The 18,296-nt window shown below is 50.7% G+C and overlaps 1 protein-coding gene and 1 long non-coding RNA gene across 3 annotated transcripts in view; one reads left to right on the top strand and one right to left on the bottom strand.

Moving 5' to 3' along the window:
* Window positions 1-13,469: 13,469 nt before the first annotated feature.
* Window positions 13,470-18,169, bottom strand: LOC309645138. Its single transcript, XR_014254764.1, has 2 exons — window positions 17,511-18,169; window positions 13,470-14,064 (listed from the first exon to the last, which is right to left on the bottom strand). It is a non-coding gene; the product is annotated as an uncharacterized lncRNA (long non-coding RNA).
* Window positions 16,608-18,296, top strand: part of FOXK1 (forkhead box K1) — a gene marked incomplete at its 5' end in the record, with an annotated part of 66,590 nt that continues 64,901 nt past the window's right edge. Inside the window, one exon of one of the 2 annotated variants that reach the window (XM_082429791.1) lies at window positions 16,608-17,153. In XM_082429791.1, coding sequence (XP_082285917.1) covers window positions 16,624-17,153 — 530 coding nt within the window. The remainder of the gene's footprint in view (window positions 17,154-18,296) is intronic. The other variant, XM_082429790.1, reaches the window with a different exon arrangement.

Raw genomic sequence — 18,296 nt, 5'->3', positions numbered from 1 at the left:
TAAAATCAAGAAGTTGTTCATCAAAGAATGGCAACAAAGAGAAAACTGAGGTGAGAAGGCCAGTCTCAGAGCGCTAGAAGATACCTGCAACAAATATAACCAAGAAAAACCAGTTTTCCAAATATGTAAAGAACTTCAAACTGATAAGGAAAAATAGACAACCCAATAGGAAAAAATGGGCACTTCACAAAAAGGGCCATCCAAAGGGCCAAGAAACATTTGAGAAAGGTGTTCAGCCTCACTGGAAGTTATCCAAGTGCCTGTTAAAACTGTGAGAGATCTCTTTACCTTCCAGACTGGCAAAAACCAGCCAAGTGGTCGCAAAGACAGAGAGCCATGGGGACTCTAAGACAGCACAGGTGGGAGTGTAGATTGGTACAGTGACTTTGGAAAATAGTTTGACATTGTCTAGGAAAATATCCGATGACTCACAAATCTACTTCTGGATGTGTAACCTAGAAAAGTGGTTCTTGAACATTAGCCGACATCACAATCCCCCAGAGGGCTTCTGGGCCCCATCCCCAGAATGAGTCAGTAGGTGTGGGGTGGCACTCCAGAATCTGCATCCCTAATAAGTTCCCTCCTAGGTGATGCTGATGCAGCTGACCTGGGGGCCACACTTTGAGAACCACCTGGAGAAATGTGTGCTCGTGGGCTTCAGGAAACACGTACAGGAACTGTCCTCAGAGTCGTAGCTAAAAATGTCCATCGACAGTTGAATGAATAAAGTGCGGCACGTTCATGCAATGGAATCCTGTAAAGCATTGGAGATGAATGAACTACCCCCACCTGCAAAATATGGATGCATCTCCAATTCGACTGTAAAAAGCCAGACAGGATAGATCATATGCAGTTTAATTCCAATCATTAAGTGTTTAAAAACAGGAAAATCAAGCCACGTTATTCAGGGTTGCATGGGTATGTGATAAAACTCTAAGGAAAAGCAAGAAAACAAAAGTTGGTGCCGTGGTTTCCTCCTGGGGGGAAGGGAAGGTGATGTGACCGGGGAAGGTGTGCCAGTTATTAAGGCCTCTCAGCCCCAAACCCATCGTCCTAGACTGGGGCTCTGGGGAGTTGTGGCTGAGACCTGCACACCATGCTTCTGTTTAGCCAGCTGGCTCCCTGGCAGAATCTGCCAGTAGGTGGCACTAGACCAAGCCTGCAAGGCAGGGAAGAGGAAGGAAAGAAGGGTTCCTCCGCGTTAGGTCTGCACCAGCTCCTTACTCCCATAAACTCTGTTTTAGCAAAGCCTGTCTACTGCTGCATCGTCAGTTCCATTGGGTAGCAGCAGCTTCTTGTCTGCTGCTTTTCTAACGCCTATGGAAACGACTCACTGTGACCCCTCGGGACCACCAGCACAGCCGGCCCCCACTCGTGAACCGGAGTTTCAGCTCCTCTGAGTTCCTACATTTCCATAATCCCAAGCCCTTCACTTTGTGCCCCCATCACCACCACCGAATTATCCACCTCGTTTAGTCCCGACCTCCAAGAGACAGAGTTCTCTTTGTACCCTTTCTGTTACCTTGTTAACAGCTTTGGACCTAGTTAGCGGTTCTTCCTGTCAAGCTCTTGCTGTTAACATAACTTGGTGGCTCTTGTCTTCATGTCTGTCGATTCATCGTCACCTCTAGGATTGAGTCCACACCCCGTGCATCAAGAGGGGACGGGCAGATGGGAGCCGGCACGTGCCACCTGCATCTCGCCTTTCACAGAGCCTTCGACTAAGATGACCAGCCATCCCAGTTTGTCTGGGGCTGAGTCTCCCGGGATGCAGGGTTTTCGTGGCTGAAATTCAGAGAGTATAGGCAATGAGTTGGTCGTCCTAAACCCTGTGACTTCATCAAATGCATTAACCCTAGTTATGTCTTATGGCCGCACTTGGCTTCAAGGAAGGATGGCAAATGTAGTTTTTTAGCTGGGCTCATTACCATCCGAGGAAAAATTAGGGAAAAGGGCAGAATGGCCATAGGGGAGGCTGCTGGTGGTTTTGCCCTTTTAACTGCAGGCTGTAACCACTAACTACCCGCGGGCATTACCCGAGACATGGCTGTCATCAAGGTTGTGACAAGAAGCCGGGTCCTCTGACGGTGGTCTCCCTTAGGACATGCTGCCTGTTTTCCTCATTCAAACAGTGATTCCTCTCTGGCAGCCCGAAGGGGAGAATCATGCCCATCCTTCAGTGTTTCAAATCTTCAGGGGCTGCTTAAATCCTATAGCCAAGGGGCTGGGCAGTGACCCCTCCCACCACATGATACGTGGCAGGTTTACAGAAGTTCTATTTTCCTTTCTGTGTGTGCAGTCCAATAAGGCTCTATACGAGTGGGAATCTCTCGTATACGAGTGGGGTTTTCAGTTCTTACTTTTGAGAGGGGTTCAGGAATCTTGGATCCTGTATTTCTTTTCTTTTCTTTTTTAGATCTTATATTTATTTGATGCTTTTCTCAGACGGTAACTATCATCGTATCCTAGGTTTATTCTAAATATCCTTCGGTACCTGCATTTACTACTCTTGGCTTGGTAGGAAAACACTTGCTAGGGAGGATTTCAAAGCCGGTAAGTCAGTATGCTGACTCACTTGAATCTCAACAGCTCGCTGCCTGTTCTTTATGGCAACAAAAAACATAAAAAGAGGGAGGCGACATCATGTCCTGAAGATTTAATCTTTCGATTAACCTAAACTTCGTAAGACTCTCTTAGCCAACTTTTTCTTTCCCCTGAAGCATGGGTAGGTTAAGCTGCGTAGGGACGAGGTGATGCTTAGGTATCCGCAAGGTCCACCCAAAACAGGAGGCCGCGTCTCTTCTGCTTTCCGTCACCCTAGCGCCGTGTGTGTTTAGTACAACTGCTCTTCTTACACACGGCTGGGGCAGGGCTGAAAGCTAGGGCTTCTTGAATTCCCTTTCCTTCTCTCGGATACAGGTTTCCCCATAGATGTGGGAAGCTACATTTGCTTTTTCCTTTTCTCCGACTTCAAAACTAGGAATGTATATACCTAGAGCAGAATGAGAAACGAGCATTTCCTACCTACGGCGCATAAGTCACCGAAGCCCAATTGCGTTTTCTCTCACTGTTTTTATTTCATCCTGTTCCCGGTTCGGAGTTCTGAAGATTTCCAGTTCAACTCCCACCCTTGGGCCTATTTGTTTCAACTTCCGTTTTGTTTTGTTTTTAAGATTTTTTTGATGTGGACCATTTTTTAAAGTCTTTATTGAATTTGTTACAATATTGCTTCTGTCTTATGTTTTGGTTTTTGGCTGCGAGGCATGTGGGATCTTAGCTCCCTGACCAGGGATTGAACCCACACCCCCTGCATTGGAAGGCAAAGTCTTTTTTTTTTTTTTTTTTTCCAATTTTATTTATTTATTTATTTTTGGCTGCGCTGGGTCTTCGTTGCGGTGTGCGGGCTTATTGCGGTGGCTCCTCTTGTTGCGGAGCACAGGCTCTAGGCACGCGGGCTTCAGTAGTTGTGGCACGCGGGCTCAGTAGTTGTGGCTCACGGGCTCTAGAGTGCAGACTCAGTAGTTGTGGCGCACGGGCTTAGTTGCTCCGCGGCATGTGGGATCTTCCCGGACCAGGGCTCGAACCCACGTCTCCTGCATTGGCAGGCGGATTCTTAACCACTGCGCCACCAGGGAAGTCCTGGAAGGCGAAGTCTTAACCACTGGACCACCAGGGAAGACCCTCAACTTCAGTTTTGATTATAAGTTTAGGTTGAACCATGTGAAAGGAACACCGATGGACCGCGTTTGCCCAGTTCTGAGTGGCAGTTGCATCTGGGTCGTCCTGACACTCAGTAGCACGTGTGGAGAGCTTGCTTACCTGCTGGGCCGCGCACCATGCCCCGGACACACGGCCCTCCTGTGGTCTGGAGGTTCGTGCGAAGAGAGGAAACTGAGACCTGTGGAGACTAAGTGCCTTGCCCAGGGCCCTGCACTTACTAAGTGTTGGAGCTGCATTTGGACCCTAAGGGGCTCTGACTCCAGGGCCTGTCCATGCACCCAACACACCCGCATGCCATCAGCTCCATTAACCTGAGGACACAGGCATATTATCATCTGCATGGGTTACAGAGCATTTTGTAGAAAGTACAAAGGGAAAGCTTTTTGCTTGAGTATTTTAGTAACTTCCCCTCCAATTAATTGTTTCCATCCCTTTGCAAAGAGCAGGGAGTAGTACCAAGAGCTGGAGGGGGCTTTAGCATCGGATGGCCTGAGAGCTAAGCCTCAGTTCAGCCCGTCCCACCAGCGACGTGCCCTCAGGCAAGTCATTTCCCTTCTCTAGATCTTAGTTTCACTTTTCGGCCCTGTTGGAATGGAGCTGCTGCTATAACGCCATTCACAGGGTTGCCTGGAGAATTAAATAATATGCCCAAGACGCCCAGCACAGTGCCTGGCACGCAATAGGTGCTCGATAAATGTCAACTAAGGTAAATTGTGACCCAGAAGGGAGAGCTGGGGCTCTGGTAGGGGAAGGTCTGCTGGGCCGAGCCTGGTTAATGTTTCACTAGCGGCTTCTGTGAGCTTGGATGAGACTCAAGTCTGCGTGGCCATCTTCTCGGCTGTAAAACCAGGACAGCAGTCTCTAATCCCCTCACGAGGGTGGGAAAGACCCTGAGAAGCCTGGGCTGCAGGCCCACCTCTGCAAGCCGAGGGCACCTCGCCGGTCCTGTTGGAACCTCAGTCTCCAGGCCGTACAATGGAACTGATGACACCTCCCTCTGTGTTGGCCTCTGCAAGCAAATCAGATTTTTTAAAAAAAAACAACAGCAGCTTTGAAAATGGTAAGACATGAAGACAAGCTCCTCAAAGTGTCTGCGGCAGGGTGTTTCCCGATATATAAATTTGTATTTTTGTCCTCTCTGTGTTTATTTTTGCAAGTAGCCGGGCTTTGTGTCCTCTTGTTTTAGGGGAGCTTGGGTTGCAGAAGTGAAGCCTAAGTTTTCAGTGAGGGGTTATACTAGGGCCTCCAAGGAGGGAGGAGGAGAGAGAAAAATTCCCAGAAGCGGTGGCTCCCAGCCTCTCCCAGAGGAGGGGTCACAAACCAAGATCAAGGAAGGTGCCAGATTGCGGGGTGCTGTGAGCCACGGGGACCCAAGTCCTGCTCTCTTGGAGAGCCCCAAGAAGGGAACAGGCCGCACATGGGAAGGTTGGACCCCACGAACCAGGCCTCCAGCCTTGCCAAAAACTCCTGTGTCTGACTTTGGCCACAAAGCTGCGGGGTCCTTGACCGCATTGGTCTTGGTCAAAGGACGTATCAGCAAAGCTCAGTGTGAGCTAAAGGCCTGAGCCCTCCTGCAGGACATCTAGGCCTCTGCACACCTCCGGGTTAGAGGGAGGATGCCAGCAAGAGAGAAACTGAATTTTGCACCACCTCTGCACTCAAAGAATTGTTTTCAAATTTTGTAGAAACACAGGGACATCTCCTACATCCCGTAGAATGGCTGTACATTCATAGTCATGCATCCATTCAAACAACAGTTTGAGCACGAACTCTTTTATGGGTGCGAGGAAGCCACAGCAAACAGAAGACGGTCCCCACCCTCCTGGGGCTTGGATTCGAATTCATTCTCTCACATCTTAACATTTATAAATCGCTACAAAAATATAAGATATTGAAATTATTTAGCTCCTGCCAGGAAGTCCGGACTTGGAATAAACAGTGAGGCTTCAAGTAAGCCAGGAACTCCATGTTCAAGTTTCTTGGGGTGAAAAGTCGCTCTTGTCCAGTGCCCTTCGTCACCGTGGAGACCTCCAAGGCTGACGTGGGCAGTGAGAGAGGGAGGGAGAGAAAAGTGCTGAGATGGACCCTGATGTACAGCTGACACTTAGAAGAAAAACAGGATGCAAAGGACGTGAGTTTATCTAAGCCAGGTTTGCAACAAGCAAGGTCAGGGCCAAACATCTCCTTTACTGGGGGGGGGGGGGTCTCTTCTTGGGCCTCTGAGATAAGCTGGCCAAATGTGGCCTCGGGGGGAGAGGCAGGTCCACAGCGTGGGAAGCTGGCCGGGGAAGTCACCCTCGTCAGGAAGGTGCCACTTACTCATGTGCTGGTCATTGTTCCCCCACATCTCAGACACTTGCCCGTTTGTCACTTGAGGGTAAGAGAATGGGCACAGAGGACGGTGCTTATGATCTGCATTTAAAGGCTGCTTATCAACTTATCTACAAAACAGAAACAGACCCACAGACATAGAAAACAAACTTATGGTTACCAAAGGGGAAAGCTGGGGGAAAGAATAAATTAGGAGCTCGGGATTAGCAGGTACACATTACTGTATATAAAATAGATAAACAACACGGGATCTACTTTAGCGCACAGGGAACTATATTCAATATCTTGTAATAACCTATAATGGAAAAGAATCAAAAAGAATTGAATCACTATGCTGTACACCTGAAACTAACACAATATTGTAAATCAACTCTATGTGAATTAAAAAAAAAAAAAAAGGATGAATTGACAGTGAGTTTTTTGTTTGTTTTCGTTTTGTTTGCGTATTTTTGTGTTTTGTGGGGAGGTTTGGTACAGACCTGAAAGGGCAGCTAATATAGTAGGTGCTTTGTTGGGAATTATCTTTATGTTATAACAATGTTTCTTTTTCTTCCCAGCAGCACAGCACTGGGGCTTGGCTGATGAACACTCACATGAGGTCCTGAATTATGTGGTTAAAAGTTGCCTTTTTTGACCTGGGATTGGGAGTCTGACTTGTTACGTTACCTCATCAGATCCCAAAGGAGCCTACTGGGTTGTTTTTTTTTTTTAATCATTGGCATCCCCTGACAAAGAACATTGTCGTGAGCTGGCTGGGCCACCAGTCAGGGCGCTGCCCCACGAATTCCTACCACGTCCCTAATAAGGAAGAGGGAATGATGGTGGAAATGTCTCTTTGGTCTCTGGCAGGAAAAAGCCAGCTTCCTCAGAGCAATCAGTTTGTTTTTATCTTATGACAGTGACTCTTGTAACCAAACCTCTTTCCTTCTTTGGGCTGTTAGGAAGCTCAGAATTAAAACCGGGATTTATCTCTACCAACTCTCGTAGACTTTAAGGTTTGCACTTTGTGTACTGACTGTGCGGCTTAATCTTGTTTTTGTTGGTTTGTTTGTTTCAGCTCAGATGAACTTAGACTCCATGAGATGCAATCAGCAAAAGTGGGAAACAGACTCTGGGAAACTTTAATGAACAAGTGACCCCGTTTTTAAAAATAAATCGAAAGGGGGAAAAAAGGAGGTGGAGGGAAAACATGGACTAAAAGAGATTAAGAGAATCCTCACTCGTTGTTGGGAACATCAAATTCTGCAGTCACTTGGGAAAACGGTCTGGTGTAATTTCTTTAAAAGTTAAGTATACATTCGGCGTGTAACCCAGCAATTCCACCCCTATAAATCTACTGGAGAGAAATGGAAACACATGTCAACAAGTAGTGCATAAAAGTTTATAGCAGAAGTTTTACTAAAACCCAAACTGGAAACAACATGTGTGTGTCTCAACTTGTGGACTGATTTCTTTTTTTAAACGGTGGTATATTCATACAATAAAGCATTGCCAGCAATAACAGGGATGAACTGCTGATCTGTGCAACATGGATGAACCCCAAAACCTTGCGCTTTATGAGAGAAGCCAGACACAAAAGACCACATAGTGTGTGATTCTGTGTATGGGAAATTGGTAGAAAAGGAAAAGCCATAGAGAAAAAAGCATATCCGTGTTTGCCTGAGGCTGAAGGTCCGAGTGAGGATTGACTGCAAATGGGTCTGAGGGAACTTTTTGGGTGACAGAAATATTCTGAAACTGGATTGCGGTGATTATTGAACAACTGTACAATCCTCCAAAAATTTGTCAAACTGTACGTTACAGCGTGTGAATTTTGTGGTATGTAAATTATACCTCAATTGAGGTAAATTATCCCTCGATAAGGTTATTAAAAGATGAAAATCAAAACACTGGCCCAAAATTGTATACTATTAAGGCAGGATTAGGATTCTTTCATGGATTATAATATTGTGGTGATTTTTTTTTAAAACCAACTCTTATCTTTTAGGGATACACACTGAATTATAGGAAATGATATAATGCCTGAGATGGGCTCCAAAATAATACGAGAGGATTTGGGCGGCTTATAGATGAAACTAGGCTGTGTATACGGATCCCTGCTGGAGCTGGGTTTTGGGTACACGGAGGTTTGTTGCATTATTCTGTCTTCTTTTGTCTATGTGTTCAACGTTCCCACAATTAAAAGTTTTAAAAGATGAGCTTAAGGGTCTTTGCAAAAATGCTGAATCGGCTGAGTTCTTGGCGGGTCCCTGACGAAATCCAGTTGGAATGAGGAGGTAGACATCTATTGTCTGCCTGCTCCGCGTCCCCGCCCCTTCTGCTAACAGTAAGCAGACTGCTTCGTGGACGGGCCAGCCCCACAGCGTGGGCTGCGTGACGCCTTCCAGGGCCGGCCCCGCCTGCTGCCTGCCCTCCTTTGGCCCAGGCCTGGGCACAGAACCTCCCTAAACCCGTCAGCCACTTTATCCTGGGAATTCCAATCTCCTGTGGAATGATGCAAGAAAGGGGAAAGCTTGGAGCTGGTTAATCCCAGCGCGGGCATCCTGGGAGACCAGCCTTGGGGTTTTTGCAGCTAAATCCCCAGGGCTGCTCTGACTCCAGCCTTTTCTGAAAGCTGGATCTCGGCTTTCTCCAGTTCTGTGATCAACCTAGCATCATGCCAACACATTCCCTTTTTGTTGAAGTTGGCCAGAGTCGGTTTCCGTGGCAGAAAACCGAAGCACCCAGCGGCGGAGACAGCAAAGCTCACCAAGTGGTCGATGGGCTCTTTTAAATCTCGCCACCTCCCAGGGCTGATCCAGCCACAAACACAGACCCTTTGGACATTAAAACTCCCGCAAAGTGCTCTGATAACCAAAGAGGAAGGAATACACATGATACAAAGACACCAGATTGATAGCGATCAGCCGGGGAGCTCTGCTAAAACACAAATTCAGAGCACCATCATAATTGAGACAGAAACATCTATTGGGACAAAAAAGTTACATTGGTCTATAACAGTCCCGGCTGATAGAAGTATAATACGAGCCACAAATGTGAGGCACAGAGGTAATTTTTTTATTTTCTAGTAACTGCATTAAAATGGTAAAAAGAAACAGGTGAAATTAATCTGGGTAGTACATTTTATTTACCCCAATATATCCAAAAAATTATCATTTCAAACTATAACCAATATAAATATATAAAATACTATTAACAACATTTTGCCTTTTTTTTTTTTTTTTTTTTTAACCAGGTCTTTGAAATCGGTGTGTAGTGTGTTTTCACGGACGGCACATCTCACTTTGGCTGAGTCGCGTTTCCACTGCTCAAGAGTTATAAATTATACAGCGGCTATAAATGATCCCTCTGGGGTTTCTGTGTGTGTTCTGGATCATGAGGCCTTAGAAGGGCTATCGCTTCTGCCCAGCTGCATCCTCAGGATTGTAGCAAAGGCTCCCGCCGAGGGCACAACCCCAGTGGCTCATCAGTCGGGGGCCGGTTTTGTCTGCAGTGGGGACCCTCCACTGGGATGGCCCCACTGACTGCGCACTCGGAGGGCCTGACTTCAGGCCGCTGATTTAAAAACCTGGCGTGACCTGTTCACCGGGTACAAAGGTGATTTATGCGGTCCATCGGATGTCTCTCCAGAAGAACGGGCCCCTGAGCGCTTAGAGAATTGAGCCTGTTTGTGGTGGAAATAACAGCACAAAAACCTTCGCGGAGAAGCAGAAACAGAGCTGCTGAACTACTGCTTGGAATGACCTCTGTTTCCATTCCTGCACGCACGGAGCTTACATTGGTCCATAACACACCACTCCCAGCCACGCAAGAAAAAAGCTAAATGAGCTGAAGAATCAAAACTTGTCTTAGATCTGCCAGAGCAGTGAGGTCACAGGGCAAACCGCCGCCCTAGGTTGTTGGGACAGACAGACGAATGCAGAGTCACGATGCATGAAGCTGGAGAACAGGAGACGGTGGGGGGACCCAGGGCTGGGTGGACAGATCACACACTCCTGGGGGCCCGTCCTGGGGGCCCTGACACTGCCGTGAGTTTTACCACCCGAAGCTCTGCCAGGTTTTCACAGTAAAGATCAAGAAGAAGAAAATCCCCTTGAGCTTCCTTCCATCAGGAGAGGAGAACAGGCATCGTGCGTTCTTTCTATTCTCTGTAAGGCTTGCCTGGCTGAGCGGCTTCTGGGGGCTTCTGCGCAGCTGGCCCTCGGGCCAAGAGTCTTGCCTTCCTTATTTCTAAGTCTGTTTTTACAAAACACTCTGCATTTGTTGAGGTCACAGGAGTGACTCTCTCAGTGTCCCTCAACAGCCCTAAGCCCATTTCACAGCAGAGGAAACTGAGGCCCAGAGGCCAAGTAACTTGTTGGAGGGCTCAGAGCTGGTTAACAGTGGGGCTGGTGCCCCTCCCCCAGCACCTTCGTTCCGCTTTGTCTTGACGTGGCGAATCCTCCAGGCTCAGGCGAACTTCTGGAAGACGCAGCCCTGCCAGCATCTCACGAGAGACCCCAAGCCAGGACCACCCCGCCGGGTCACCCCCAAATTCCTGACGCACAGACACTGTGAGATGGTACACGTTGATTGGTTTCAGCTGCTAGGTTTTGGAACCGTTTGCTGTTACACAGCCACGGATGAGTAACACACAACATCTTTTTTTCCCTGAGCACCAACACCCGAGTGTTCTGTCAAGAGTAGTTTTCAACCCGGCTTTGTTTGAACAAGTTTCCTGTGGTGTCGAAGTCAGACATGTCTTTTCCTGAATTAGCGTTTAAGAAATATGATCGGTTCTAAATGACAGGGTGGCCAGGGGCGGCTGTAAAAGAAAAACAAGCCAGCCTGTTCCAAGTGAGCTGAGGACACAGGGGCCATCTCTCTCAGGTTTTGGGGGCCTCAAATGGGTGAGGAAGTTTCTTGGAGGATTATTCTGTCTGTCTGTCTCTATCTTCTGTAGCGATACAAAAATGCAGTCCTTCCCAGTAGTGGTCAGAGGCCCGTCACTGTGTGATGTAACGCCCCAGGGACTCAGTGAGCACACAGGAAGCAGCATTGGGGATGCAGGGGGGATCCGAGAAGGATACAGAAGCAGCAGGAAGTGACATTCAGCAGACAGGAAAAGGAAGGGGACGCTGAAAACACAGAGAATGGTCTGGGCTCCTCAGTCATTTGCCAGATGCACGTCGAGCTTCAGGCCCTCGAAGCTGTGAGTGTGGACCCGCCGCTTTCAGATGCTGAAGCTTCTCAGCCCATCTGCCCACCTTCAGACCCAGCCAGGACTAGGTGGAGGGGTTTCCGCCGGGCCCCTGTCTTGTGATGGGGAACAGGCCAAGCGAGGACCCCTTCGGCTCAAGGCAGGAGGGTGACCCCGTCGGCGCTTTTTGCGGAGGTCTTGTTGTACAGCTCTGCCCGGAGCACGCTGATGTGATTCCCTGACTTTGGAGGATGAAGGGAGGAGAGGGCAGAGGCAGCCCAGCCACACCCCGCCCCCAGAGCAGCACGGTCCAGAACTTTCTGCAGTTACGGGAACGTTCTTCATCTGCACTGTTCGGTACAGCAGCCATTAGCCACGTGGGTCTCCAGATCCAGCTCTTGATATGTGGCTCGTGCCACGTTTCACAAGGAAGGGTTTCATTTTATTTCATTTTCATTAGAGTATAAGTGTAGATAGCCAGATGTGACTAGCGGCTTCTGAATTGGACGACATGGCTCTTAATCCTTGTTTTGGGTCTATAATCACAAACTCTCTAGAGATATATATATATATATATTTTAATTTTTAAATTAAATGTACATAGAGTAAAAGGTACATGGAGTAAAATTCACTTTTTTTGTGCACAGTTCTGCTACTTTCGACAAATACACGGAGTCATATAATCACCACCACAATCATCACCTCCCACCCGGGATTCCCACGTGTCATATTGTAGGTAGCCTGTCCCCAGACCTCCAGCCCCTGGAATCACTCATCTGTTTCTGTCTCTATAGTTTTGCTTTTTCCCGAGTGTCCTACAAATGAAAGCATACAGGACGCACTTGGGGTCCTCCGTGTTGTTCTACGTACGCATCCTTCGCTCCTTTTTAGTGCAGCATGATATTCCGTCGTACAGCTGTGCCTAAGTTTGTTTTCCACTCCCCAGGTGAGGTGCATTTCGATTGTCAGGTTGTCGAGTTTGGGGTCTTTAGGAAAAAAGCCACTACAGATAATCATGTACAAGTTTTTGTGTCCACACAAGTTTTCATTTCACTTGGATAAATAGCTAGTGATGGGATTGCAGGTCATTCGGAAAGGTAGTTGAACTGTATAAGAAACTGCCAGACTTTTCCAAAGTGGCAGTACCGTCTTGAATTCTGCGAGCCATGTGGGAGAACTCCAGACCTTCTCATCATTTTTAACAGATATCCCAGCGTGGTTTTTAACCTGCTCCCTAACAATGAATGATGTTGAGCATTTTTTCCTGGGCTTGTTTTTCACGCCTATATCTTTAGTGAAGGATCTGTTCATGTGTTTTTATTTTTTTTAAGACTTTATTTTAATTATCTGTTTTTTTTTTTTTTGGCTGTGTTGGGTCTTTGTTGCTGCACACGGGCTTTCTCTAGTTGTGGCGAGCGGGGGCTACTCTTCGTTGTGGTGCGCAGGCTTCTCATTGCGGTTGCTTCTCTTGCTGCGGAGCACGGGCTCTAGGCGCGCAGGCTTCAGTAGTTGTGGCTCGAGGGCTCTAGAGCGCAGGCTCAGTAGTTGTGGCGCACAGGTTTAGTTGCTCCGAGGCATGTGGGATCTTCCTGCACCAGGGCTCGAACCCGTGTCCCCTGCATTGGCAGGCGGATTCCTAACCACTGCGCCACCAGGGAAGCCCCACGTGTGTTTGTTTTTAATGGATGGTTTCTCCAGATATTTCATGGCCTCTTTTTAACATGGCCTTCATCGTCACCCCCCAATACAGTGTCTTTTTCTTGTAAACGGTTTAGTGTCTTGTAGTTAATTCTGTTCCTTTCTGTTCCTGCAACCAGCTCCAGAGGCTTCCATCAGGGTAAGAGCCTGGGTGTCGTGGGCTCCCAGCAGTTGACTGGGTTCTCCCTCGCAAATTTTTTCTTTTTCCTTTTTTTTTAAAAATAAATTTATTTTTATTTATTTATTTTTGGGTGCACTGGGTCTTTGTTGCTGTGTGCGGGCTTTCTCTAGTTGTGGCGAGCGGGGGTTGCTCAGCAGTTGTGGCGCAGGGGCCCAGCTGCTCCGTGGCATGTGGGATCCTCCCGGGCCAGGGCTCAAACCCGTGTCCCCCGCATTGGCAGGCGGATTCCCAACCACTGTGCCACCAGGGAAGTCCCACTTTTTCCTTTTTTGAGCGAATGCATCGTGAAGCAGCTTAAGCAGGCCCTCTAGACCTGGAGAGAGTGTGACAAGAATTCACTTTCTCCGATTCTGGTTCTATAATGGCTTTTTTTTTTTTTTTTTTAATTAATTTATTTCTTTATTTTTGGCTGTGTTGGGTCTTCGTTTCTGTGCGAGGGCTTTCTCTAGTTGCGGCAAGCGGGGGCCACTCGTCATCGCGGTGCGCGGGCCTCTCACTATCGCGGCCTCTCTTGTTGCGGAGCACAGGCTCCAGACGCGCGGGCTCAGTAGTTGTGGCTCACGGGCCCAGTTGCTCCGCGGCATGTGGGATCTTCCCAGACCAGGGCTCGAACCCGTGTCCCCTGCATCGGCAGGCAGACTCTCAACCACTGCGCCACCAGGGAAGCCCTATAATGGCTTTTTATTGCCCGTTTTCTGGCCCTCTCTGTTGAAGCTGTCAGTGTATCGAAGGCTTGCTGTTTAAGAGGAAAGGAATTGCAAGGTTCAGTGGGCGTCTAGGATTGCAGGGTCATCGTGAGTCAGCCCTGGAGCTCCTGCCATTGTCACGTACAGGTTCTTGCTGGTCAGGAAAAGAACTGTCCAGGTCTGTCAGTCTGCGCAGAAGTCTTCACATTTAATATCGTCAAGCCTGAGGGCCGTGGAAGCACATATATCCCTCTTGTTCTCAAACAGACCTGTCATTAACAAGAGAGAAGTCACCCCAGATGAGCCAGAGGAAAGAACTTTGGAGGTTTTATGTAAATCTCTCTCTTTAAAGAAAAAATTGTGGTGAAAGACACGTAACACAAAATTTACGAACTTAACTATTTTAAGTGTACAGTTGGGTAGCGTCAAGTACATTCACATTATTGTGCAGCCATCACCACCGTCATCTCCAAAACTTTTTCATCTTGCAAAACGGAAGCTCTGTCCCCATTAAACACTCACTCCCCATTCATTCCCGTCCCTCTGGGAAGTAACCACCCTTCTACTTTTTGTCTCTATGAACTTGACTCCCCTAGGGACCCCACATAAGCGGAATCATACAGGATCTCTCTTTTCGTGACCAGTTGATTTCACTTAGCCCCATGTCTCCAGGGTTCATCCACGTAGCAGGTGTCAGAATTTCCTTTGTTTTTAAGGCTGAATAATGTCCCATCGGACATGTCGGTGGACACTTGGCTTGTTTCCATCTTTTGGATATTGTGAATAACGCTGCTATGAACGTGAGCGTACAAATGTCATTTCAAGACCCTGCTTTCGGGACTTCTCTGATGGCGCAGTGGTTAGGAATCCGCGTGCCAGTGCGGGGGACACGGGTTCGAGCCCTGGTCTGGGAAGATCCCACATGCCACGGAGCAACTAAGCCCATGAACCACAACTACTGAGCCTGCACTCTAGAGCCCATGAGCCACAACTACTGAGCCCGCCTGCTGCAACTACTGAAGCCTGCGCGCCTAGAGCCCGTGCTCCGCAACAAGAGAAGCCACCGCAATGAGAAGCCTATGCATGGAAACGAAGTAGCCCCCGCTCGCTGCAACTAGAGAAAGCCCGCGTGCAGCAATGAAAACCCAACGCAGCCAAAAATAAATTTATTTAAAAACAAATAAAGACCCTGCTTTCAATTCTCGTGGGTATAGACCGAAAAGTGGAATTGCTGAATCAGATGATCGTATGTTTTCCACCAAACTGCTTTCTAGAGGGGCTGCAGCGTTCTCCATTCCCACCAGCAATGTGTCTGTAAACGTCTTTGAGATAAATATTGCTTGACTCTCTCAACTTCTCTCCATCTCCCTAATTCAGCCCCTGGCCTGGTCTACGAGTTTCCTAGCTGGCCTCCTATGGTCACGCAGACCCCTTTCGGATTCAGGCTCTGCCCGACAGCCAGTGATCCTAATTCCAATATGTGGGTCTGCATGTTGCCCTTCTGCTTACAGCCCCTCAGTGGTTCCCATTGCTTTAGGGATCAGACCCAAATTACATGACTGATGTTGTTCAGCTGATATGGTCACTCTCTCTTCCACCTGTCAATCCTGGGAAGGCACCATGCTCCGTTCCTTAGCACATGCTGTTCCTTGGCTGGAATGCCATCCCCGGACTCCAACCCCCTCTCCTAATCATCCCTGGACTTCAGTTCAAGTGTCACTCCTTAGGGAAGAGATCCCTGACCCCATTTTTATCTTCCTCCACCTTCAAGTAGGTTCTTTCGTTACAGCTTCTTGTAAAAATGTCTTACTTGCCCCCCAAGGACTAATTGTGTTTGTACCTATATATTCAATCATGTGACAGTTGGGCTAATATCTGTTGCAGCCCCAGGCTGGACAGTGGGTACGCAGACAAGCTTCCCACCCTAGGGGGGGCCACAGTCCCTATACATGTCACTGGGCAACAGTGCCTCACGGGACTTGAGACAGCTGTAATTTTGTATGTATTTATTAGAATGTTACTTGATTCCTGTCCGCATCTCCCAGTACACCGTAAGCTCTACCAGGGAGGGTCTGTTTTCTCCCGCTCAATAATTATTAAATGATGGCAGTGTGCAGACACTGCCACCTTTTTGTAGGGGGCCCTGGCTGAATTAGGAATGCATGAAGCACTGCGGGATCTGAAGGATGCCGAAGGTGGCCAATTCCGCGTTTTCACAGAAGACCCCTCTGCAGGCGTCTGCCTTCCCCCATGAGACTGTAAGAGGTGTAAAGGGCCGGCGGCGACTCCACCGGGCCCTAGTATGGGTCCCAGGATACTTGTCTAGTTACTTGAGTGAAATGTATGACTCCAAAAAGGAACACAGGGCATCAGGGAACGCAAGCATCTTTAGGCAAACTTCAGTTACAGCTCGAAACCCCTTAAATTTGGTGCTTAAGTATCGCACTTTAGGGTTGGCGGATGGAGCCACTAGGGCCCCGGAGACTGCTGACGTCAGTTGTCCCTTATCCAGTGAGTGACCCAGGATCAAAACTTTCCAGGGAGACTTTTCCGGGGGTTCCCCGCCCCAGTCCCGGGACAGAGGAAGGGACAGCCCACGGCCGGGGACGGTGGGCGAGGCGCTACCCGGGGGCCTTCGAGGCGGGCCGGGCGCGGACACCGTCCCCCACCCCGCCCCGCGCGCCCCCGCGAGCCCCGGCGGGCGGGGCGCGCGGCCCGCAGGCTCCGCTCCGCCGCGATCCGGTCCGGGATCCCGCGCCCGCCGCGACCCGCGGAGCCCCGCCCCCTGCGCCGCGCCGCCGCCGGAGGCCGCTTGGAGCTGTGCGAACATGGCCGAAGTCGGCGAGGACAGCGGGGCCCGCGCCCTGCTGGCGCTGCGCTCGGCGCCCTGCAGCCCCGTGCTGTGCGCCGCCGCCGCCGCCGCCTTCCCCACCGCCGCCGCCCCCGCGCCCGGGCCCGCCGCGCCGTCGCCGCCGCCGCCCGCCCAGCCCCCGCCCCCTCCGCCGCCGCCGCCGGGCTCGATCGCCGGGGGCGCGGGGGGCGCGGGGGGCGCGGCGGGCGAGGCCCTGGTGGCCGCGGCGGCCGCCTCGGTGCGCCGGAGCCCCGGGCCCGCGCTGGCGCGCCTGGAGGGCCGCGAGTTCGAGTTTCTCATGCGGCAGCCCAGCGTCACCATCGGCCGCAACTCGTCGCAGGGCTCGGTGGACCTGAGCATGGGCCTGTCTAGCTTCATCTCGCGGCGCCACCTGCAGCTCAGCTTCCAGGAGCCGCACTTCTACCTGCGCTGCCTCGGCAAGAACGGCGTCTTCGTGGACGGGGCCTTCCAGCGTCGCGGAGCGCCCGCCCTGCAGCTGCCCAAACAGTGAGTGCCGCGGCCCCCGCCCGGCCCGGGCCCCGGGTCACCCCCGCCCCCGCCCCGACCCCCGCCGGGCCTGGGCCCGAGATCAACCCGACCCCCGGGGACGGCCCCGGGAGCCCCGAGGACCGGGCCCCGAGGGTCGCCCTTGCTCCTCCCCCCACCTGGGCTTGGGGTCGCCCCCATCCCCGCCCGGCCTGGTTACGGAGTCGCCTCCTGACCCCTGCCCGCCTTGGGCCGGGAGCCACCCCAATCCCCGCCCGGCCTGGGCCCCGAGGGTCGCCCTTGCCCCTCCCCGAGCTGGACACCAGGGTCGCCCTCCCCCCGCCACCCTGTTTGGACCCGGGTCGCCGCCAAACGCACTCCGGAGAAGGGTTGGCGTCAGGCGGTGTCGCTCCGGGAGGTGCGGGGTTCCCGGGGGCAACGCCAGTGTCCCCGCAGGCCCGAGCCCCCGGCCATAGGGGCCAGCTGTGAACTTGGGCCGGGAGGGGACGGCCGGAGAGTGGGCTGGGGTCGGGACAGGAAGTGCCCTCTCCTCAGTGGACCTGAGGACGCAGGTCAGGGGTCGCCAGCGCTGGGGGCGTTCACTGCACAGTTGGGGCTCCTGGGCAGGAGGGGAAGAGGCCGGGCGGGGAGGCAGGGCAAGGAGAGGGGGACCCGGCGCACTTGGGGACAGGCCGCGGATGCCTCACGGTGCTTTAGCAACATCCTCGTGTTCCCGGGCTCTTCCGGTTCCCGGGGCAGCTGCTCTGCCCCAGGAGATCCTTGCTTTCCGGAGATCTTTTGATCAGGAGAAAGCCTGTTTGGTTACTCATGAGGTCTTTAGGCACTTTCTTTTTCTGTGTAGTAGTTGCTTCTAGCTCCTCAGCAGTGTTTATATTTCTCCAGCGTGCTTGTGTTCCAGAGTTGTCTCTGACTAATTACTCTCGCTTTTATAAGCACCCTGAGTCCAGGGAGTTTTTGCCGGGGTGATTGCCTGTTTCTGTAACCATCTCCCCTTTCGAGAGCATTTGGCACGTTTGGTTGTAAGTATTGTACTGAAATCAACGATGACTCACTGGTGCTCGGGGCGTGAGGGGGGGGCGTATACAGACTGTTTTCCAATCGTGGAAGGTGTGTGTCTGTTGCTGTAAAGTCAGGACTTGGTGA

This window comes from Balaenoptera physalus (genome assembly GCF_965194825.1).
Source record: "Balaenoptera physalus genome assembly, chromosome: 16".
Lineage (NCBI taxonomy): Eukaryota > Metazoa > Chordata > Mammalia > Artiodactyla > Balaenopteridae > Balaenoptera > Balaenoptera physalus.
This window is presented reverse-complemented; position numbering and strand designations above follow the sequence as displayed.